At 38.8% G+C, this 8,313-nt stretch overlaps 1 protein-coding gene across 2 annotated transcripts in view; it reads right to left on the bottom strand.

The window, feature by feature from the left end:
• The window catches only part of cfap74 (cilia and flagella associated protein 74), a 44,642-nt gene continuing 36,329 nt past the window's right edge, over nucleotides 1-8,313 (bottom strand). For both annotated transcript variants that reach the window (XM_058644253.1, XM_058644254.1), the window contains exons 34-39: nucleotides 7,855-7,993; nucleotides 6,574-6,728; nucleotides 6,357-6,468; nucleotides 5,421-5,548; nucleotides 3,640-3,774; nucleotides 1-2,769 (exon numbers count right to left, since the gene is read on the bottom strand). In XM_058644253.1, the coding sequence (XP_058500236.1) occupies nucleotides 2,665-2,769; nucleotides 3,640-3,774; nucleotides 5,421-5,548; nucleotides 6,357-6,468; nucleotides 6,574-6,728; nucleotides 7,855-7,993 (774 nt within the window). In that variant the 3' untranslated portion in view covers nucleotides 1-2,664. The remainder of the gene's footprint in view (nucleotides 2,770-3,639; nucleotides 3,775-5,420; nucleotides 5,549-6,356; nucleotides 6,469-6,573; nucleotides 6,729-7,854; nucleotides 7,994-8,313) is intronic.

Genomic DNA, 8,313 nt, shown 5'->3' with positions numbered 1-8,313 from the left:
ACGAGCATTTTACAGCATTGATTTATTCAAGTCGCATTCACTAACACACTAACAGACAACACAAGCCGACAGAGAGAGCGAGAGACACCACTCGATGGTGGAGCGTAAGTAGCACTATCTTGCGGTATTAGCCAGAGATCAGAGGAGAAATCAGATTAGAAAAAAATAGGCAAAACAGCAACACAAATATTGCTTAATATGATGTAGCGCGTCTCATAAAACGATTGACATTACACGAGGCTAAGCTCATAATGACCTTGCTTTTAATAGGCAGGTTGGGGTACACTAATCTGATTTAACATAATCTCCTACAATCTCTGATAAATGCTTACAGCATGTATCTCTGAGAGAGGTCAGACCCTATTGGTCCGTGTTGAGGCATTAGTGACATCTGCTGTTGTACACACACACACAAGAACACACACACACAAGGACACACACACAGTAGTTCACATACACCAGGACTGAGCAAGACCCGGTTTAATATGACGGAGAAATGCAGGAAAAAAAAAGGAAGCAGATTTGAGTTCATAACATATGCATTCAAATAGGATTACAAATTGTCAGAATGCATTGTCAAAGTTAGCGAGTGTACTTAACCAAATCCAAACCACACGTTGCAAATAAGACTGCATGGAAACGAGTCAGCGCTAAAGTAATATGGACAGACAGTCTGGATACGCATCTGGAATAATGAGCAAAATAAGATTTAGATAATTAAGTTGGTTAGTAAAATGGGTGAGTAGCTCAAATAGTAAGGTCAAGTAACTGTGTATGTTCTTTAAAGGAGCAAACATGACACACTACATCTTTAGTTTGACAACAGTATATGTTAATTAATAGGAGTTTAAATTAAGTGTTACTGGGAACTTGCATGAACATAATAATCCATTCATCTATAAAATAATGTATCTTTCGAAGACTACTTTGAAAAATTACTCAATAATAAATTAAATAGGCACCAATTATCTTCTATTTTTCATTTATTTATTTCAGGAATCAGAAAGGAAGATGGCTCGGAGTGTGTGTATTGTGTATTTTTTTTTTGGCATAAACATTGACCTTCCTAGAGACCAAAACCTAGTCCAGAACCTAATTTCTGAGGAACTGGTTCCACTGTATTTTTCATTAAGATTTGAATTGTGGTTAGATTATGATTAGAGTTAACTGGCATAAACTGGTTACCGTTAAGGCTATGGGAGCGTTTTGTGGAGGAGGTTGTTGGGGGAGGAGCAGTCAGCCACCAGTGGCCCATAGTCACAACAACACCTGTGTGCATTTATATTGGTGACCTGTGGCTGTGTTCCTGTCTATAACTAAAGAAGAGCATCTGTTTTGGTTTATTCTTGTAACTGTTTTTCTTTTCTCATCTTTTCATTTTCAGGTTATTGTGTGCTGTGCCATTTGTAAGTTCATTTCCATGCAACACGTCCAATTGTACCATCTGTCCAATGCTGTTGTGTACAGCTCATAATTATACGAAACAAAATGATACAAAAAACAAACAAACAGGAATTAAGTTTGTTCCACTATGTTCATTATCAGGGTTGTGGAATTATCTATTGTCAGTGATGTACAAGAGGATGATTCAGCACTTTGATGGCAGTTTCTGAAGAGGTTTTAGTGGAATCAATAATAATAATAATAATACTACTAATAACAACAATGTAGTTATAATATTTTCACTATTATTCATAATGTAAAACAATAACATATATATTTTAAATGAACTCTATACCTCTTTTAACTACAGGTGTACAGTTACAGTACCAGTGATGATACAGTATGTACTGTACACATTTGCTGGTTTACATCAGTCAACTCACATTAACCAGTGGCTTCCTTGGCATTGCCTGCTCCCCCCGGTGGTGAAATTAGGTCCATTCAGCCAAGCGCTGACAATGGAAACAGATAGAGTGTTTTGTTGAGGTAAACTCAACAAAAACTCATAATTACACACATTAGGTCAATGTAACAAATAAATAATCACTAAACTAATGTATAAATATATATAAAAGGGATAAAAAAGCAGCATAAATTGTCTGGTTCAGGAATGTTTTTAAGATTTTATTGCTTGTTTTTAAGGTTTGAAATGGGCTGGACTCAATCAATTTATGGAACTTAATACATCTCTAAACTCCTGCCCGAATCACGTGATCCTCAAACCAGTTGCTCTTGGATGTTCCTAGAACAAGGCATGAAACCAGAGGTGATTTCAGTAGCTGCTCCCAGATGGGACGGTTTAACAATTCACAGATGAGTCCCTCCTAAAACACACCTCGTCTCCTTGGCATTCAACTCAGGATGAGCTAGTCAATTTGCCTTTCTATTGCACTGCCTCGTTCCTATTTTATCATATTATATATGTCTATATTTATTTATTAGTCTTTACCCGTGGTTGTATAGTGTGAGTATGAGGTTAAAAGTTATCTGATATAGATCCAAACCAGTTCATGGATCACCTTAAAAGTGACTAATAAAATGTTAAAATGTATATTTAAAGTAATAGGCAAACAGTGCAGTGCTGTTACAATATAATAACAATAATCAAGTCATAAATAATCCGTCTCTCATTGATGTTGGTTCCATCTTCAGTATCTTTGTGTGTGTGTGTGTGTATGACACCAGTTCCCCACACTGGCCGTGGTCCAGGTGCTGCAGAGGTCACTCAGCAGAGTAGGAGACCAAAGCCATCAAGGTGACTTTGTAAATGTACCTCTCATCTCCCCTCAGGGTCAGAGACACACACGTCTGCACCACATCATAGGGCTGAAACACACACACACACACAGACACACACATTTAAATCTGACAGTGACACAACAATGCCATTTACTGTTGTTACTATAAATGAGCAGCTCTCACGTTTGCATAAGAAACATTGTTTTATGGGAATCTGTAACATTTTTGACACTTGGATTACACAATTATTGTTCACACTTATAATCATATGTTTCGGGGATTTTACAAATCTGCCTCTGTCATCATGACACCCCACAATGTAAAGTTATTACTGAATAATGCACAGAAGTCTTATTAATGCACTCCCTCCAGATAAGGACGCTTCTACAAGTAAGAACAGTTTCTCATTTTGTAAACAGAGTTACCAGACAGAAAATGTCAACACACTTTCTAACTCTGAATATTTCTGATGACCCTTAATCTTAGTCTTAATCATTCAATTCAATTCTTATTCAACAGTTTCCTCAGGGATAATAAAAGTATTCTGATTCTGATTCAACACAGGAACAGCTTTTTTAATACTACGGAAAAGTATTAGGTAAAATGTAAAAATATGTAAAAAAAAAATACAACAGCATGAATTCTGAGAAAAATTTCCGAAATTAAAGTCAGAATTTTGAGATTAAAGTCAGAAGTCTTACTTTTTTTTCAGAATTCATGCTGTTTCATATAACAGTTTGATGAGAGCAAAATAAATTTAAAAAAGTCAATAAAGCACCTATTTTTTGTTCCCTATACCTTGGAAAAAAATAAGCTTCTCTGTGGATTCTGTGCCAACATATCTGCACTGAGATGCAGTTGGTTATTTGTTTTTGTTCTGTGGAAACGTGTATTGTCAGCATGACCTCTTTTTGATAAAAGATAATTGACATGAAAAGAGCAGCATCTCTTCCTCACCTTGTACCCACTCTGAGGAGTCCACGTGACTGTGATGGTGCATATCTGGCCTGACTCCACAGCACCTTTGCTGGGCTCCACACTGAAGCCTTGTTCTTGAAGGGAGCCCACATCATCCCAGGAAAACTCACCACTCTGGGAAAAAAAAGAGAAAAGCTGACTAAGCTGTTGGAAATGCTGCGCTAATAATAGTGATATTAAATAATATTAACCCTTAGAACATAGAGTATTACTTTTTTCCATGACTATGTTAAACATACAGTATATACAGAGGCTATAAGAATGTGCAATATAGAGTGTCTTATATGAACACACCTGAGCAAAAAGTACTCAAAATGTTTAAAATCGGACAGAATTTGTGAAATGTGTAAATATGTCACAGTTCAAAGTTCCCTTGGCTCGTTTTTATGAACAAAAAGAAAAGAAAAAACAGTTTGTTTTGTGACTTCTGCACAATTATTACTACTTTATATCATTACTATAAAATGAATCATAACTCTGACTCCCAGGATGTCCATATAAGGAGTTGTGTATTATTCCCACGGCCAAGGGTACAACTGCGGCACAGATCCTTGCCGCATGAGCGCTGAGGGTTAAAGTTCCAGTGCGTAACATTTTTACCATTGGCAGAAATGACATACTGTACTTCTGTACCAGAAGTTTATAATCGCTTTGAAATAAAAATGATTTAGTTTTTTGTAGCCCAATGGTACATTCCATTTACACCGGCACTTTTCCACTATACAGTTGTAGCAAAGCTCAGCTCGACTCTACACAGTTTGGGTTGCTTTCCATTACTATAGTACCACCTCTAGGTTGACAGAGTCATCATATCGTGGCTGCACGAAAATGCCATGACGTGGTTTTATACGCGACACAAACACAAACTAGTGACTTGTAAAGCAGCTGTTTTCGGTGCAACTGAATCATTAGAATCAGTTGATTTAAAGGATTTGTTCAGGACTTCCTGCTTGGCTGGAGCACAGTTGTGTTGTGATTGGGCTCACGATCACTGGCTTTCCACAGTGCTGTCGCTAAATACGCCAGACTCCTCTGTTAAATATAATAACATTTCCTTTGTCAAATGTTGGAGATTAACACATGTTTTCAGGATTTTTAAGTCTTTTTAACTGATCTACAGTTCGGTCATTGTTGGCTTTGATTCTTGTGACCATGACCAATCAGTGGCCGGCAGTCTGTTGACGTCACATTTTAGTATGAGCCCAGCTCCTTTGGAACCTTATCAGAGCAGGTACTAATAAAAACACCAGGTTCCAGGTACTATCACTAACGGAAAAGAAAACAAACAAGTAAAGTCAAGCTGTGCTGAGTCATGCAACAACATTATAGTGGAAAAGTGCCATTAGAGTTAACTGTGTTCAAGTCGGAAAAATTAATGGATGCCAATGTATCCTGGGCTAGCCATCGATATTAATGCTCTACACTGTATTCTGCACATGCAGCGTGGCAACAATGTCCACAGATAAAATCTGAACAGTACTATGACAGAAGAGGTTGCTCTGAATTGGAACGCACAATTAGAAAAAAGCCTTGTTTTACAGAGGCCGCCATCTTGTGCTGCCATGTTCCTGCAGCAGCCTGAATTGACGTACGTTATGTTTTTTTAAAGCAGAAGCTCACTATGAAAACAAAGTGAGACACATTTTTAAATTGTGGAAATGCTTGATCTTTATCACGCTCTCACCCACGATGCACCTGTTTGTTTACTGTGGATGTGTGTGACCCTATTGCCTCTGTCGTCCCTGCTGCAGTCTCAGTACCTTCTTACTGTGCTGTGTGGTACAGACGCATCCCACCTGCAGCTCCCTCACTGCAGGTATGACAGCACCCCCGCTGGAGCGAGCGCACAAGGTCACCAGTACAGGGATGCCCTTCTCCCCTGGTGCCGCTAGAGAGAGGGAGAGAGAGAGGGTCAGGTCAAAACCTTGTTCCCATTTATTAGAACTCAAATGAGTTTTCCCTCAACTTTTAACACACAATGATAATCAATAGAACTTTCTGGCACAATGAATTTGCATCCCAGCTTAGTATTTAAATAATTAATATGTATGTCAGTGTTTCCCAAAGTGTGGGATGCAGCCCAGTAGTGGGCCTTGAAGGTATTGCAGTTGGGCCTCGTAATAGCATACATCATTGGTGGTAATTAAGGAAAGTGTATGAAAGGCGTATGAAAGGTATATAAAGGTGTATGAAAGGTGGAGAGCTAATGAGATGAAAAAAAAACCCAACCAGCACATAAAACACATTCTCCTGTAATTACATCTTTCTTTAAAACAGACCTCAGAAACCGTAATTCGCTATAAGATGAAGAAGCAGGTTACGATTACTATAAATGACTTCACATATGCTGCATGAATCGTGGCATGTGGAATCGTTATGATGTCAGTCTCTTTATCCTCTCTGCCTGAGTTGCTCAGTATCTTAGAGGAATAAGCTGAATCTAGAATAACTTCTGACTTTGTAGTTCAGAAAAATAGGATGGAAGAAAACGGGAAGATTTGATGTATTAATGTTGCGAAGCTGTGCTGTTTTAATGATGTGATGTTGACTGTTATTATTGTTGGTGATGTTTTAAATTTGTCTGTGAATTTAAGCATATTATTTGACCTTTGACTCCTTCCTGCCCGAGGGCAACGGATGAAAATGAGCTTATCGCTAACTCTGGTGCAGCCACCTTGTCAGGTGTGTGTCTGTACCTGGGAGTGGAGGGAGAAGAGATTCAATGGGCACGGTCAGCACGTCCCCTCCATGTAAATACATGTGTTGTGAAGAGGCCGCACCCTTCAGATCCATCACACACACTTTACTCTGAGAGACAGAAACACACAGATCGTTAGATCGTGACGACTTTTACAAACGGTGATGATGGCCAAGGTCACGTTGAGAAAAGAAATGCAATCAATCAATGCTGACCTTATTCATTAGCTCAATGGTGAGTTTGTCAGAGTAGTTGACAGACGGATGGTCAGGCTGAAAGGTGATAGTGACGTTCTGACTCTGTCCTGGAGCAATGCTGCCCTCTCCTGGCACTACGCTGAACACGCTCAGCCCACTGTAGTTCTGAGTTCCTAAAGGACACAAAGCATGTGCACTATGTCTACAAAACAATGTCACAACACTTCTCTCAGTGGTCCTAATTCTGAGTTTTGCACTACCAACTCAATTTAGGTACAATTGCATTCAAATGTGAAATTTATTTACATTGTGTCCCTGTAAATTCAATGGCGTTTTTCAAACCTGGTATTAACCTTTTAACACTGAGCGCGTTGCAGGTGTCGCATTTGCACAAGCGCACTTTGCATTACCGCATTTTGCATTATGCAGTGCTTTTTGTTACCGGAAAAATTCCAAGTCAAAGCCAACATGTGGTTATTCCGGTTATTTCACACAAATGTCATTTTAAATATGTGTTATACTGTTCAAATTTCAAATTTAACACAAAATCTGGGGTTCGTATACAATAAAACTTTTAGTTTTTCTTAATTTCAAACTGTTAAAACACATACAGTATATTGTAAATACAGGACATTTTCAGGCCCTTTTATGGTTAAAATAAGCAAAAAACACAAGACATTTTGAGGCTCAGGTGTTTAAGGGTTAACATCTGTCCTCAGTGATCCGACCGCATGTGGACAGCTGTAAATACGACTGTCCACACCTGACATGGAGGTGTCCCCTGTGACCAAATCAGATAAACACTGACGTCACGACTGTTTGCAAGAACAAATATTTTTTTTTTTTTGATGGGGCTACAGATGTTTGTGCGTGTGTGTGTGTGTGTGTGTGTGTGTGACAGAAAGCAAGGGAGAGGAAATCAGATAAGAGTTTAAGTGAATCAAGCGCTACTTATGCTGCTGTCGCATGAGGTTTTAACAATTAGAAAAAAGAAATCACATGTTACTATTGTGGTAAATGAATGCATGAATGCTGAGTGGTGTAAAAAAACAAAAAACAAAATCAGACATCACCTGAGGACAGATTACATTCATGTTAGCTCAGGGATGTGGCTGCATGCCACCCATTCAAGATGCATTGGAAGTGTTGAGACCTGTACTGAGCATGATTGGCCTGTGCTCACATCACTCAGTATGGATGTAAATACCAGTGCTGAACGGGGTCACATCTCAGTGTGTTTTAGGAAGCACTTCCAAAGAGTCGCTGGTGAAACTGGCTGAAATGATTATCATGACTTACCTACAGTAGGCTGGACCTGAGAGTCCGTGTAACTGCCCAGCAGGATGTCCACAGTATCGACTCCATCCTGAGGTCTGGACAGAGACAGACTGGCCAACAGCGTCCTGAAACCTACTTCCACCACCGAGCTGTTCCGCAACTGCAGTCAGCACATAATAACGGTCAACACAGATGTGGCATGTGTCTCCTTCACAAACTCTATGATTACATGAATGAATATCTTCATTCTGGTGGCATTCACATCAAAAGTAAACATAAAGCAAGATCATTTAACACAAATGTGCCAATAAATGAAAAAGCAATAGGCTGAAGTGTGTGGAAAAATCCAGAAAATCAGAAATAGAGAAAATAAATAAAACATTACATTTTAGATTATAGTACTGAACACCTGTAATTATTTTACATTTCATACTTTTGTTGAACCCCAAAAGAGTTTTACACCCATATATACACAACAAA

This window comes from Solea solea, chromosome 11, assembly GCF_958295425.1.
Source record: "Solea solea chromosome 11, fSolSol10.1, whole genome shotgun sequence".
NCBI lineage: Eukaryota > Metazoa > Chordata > Actinopteri > Pleuronectiformes > Soleidae > Solea > Solea solea.
This window is presented reverse-complemented; position numbering and strand designations above follow the sequence as displayed.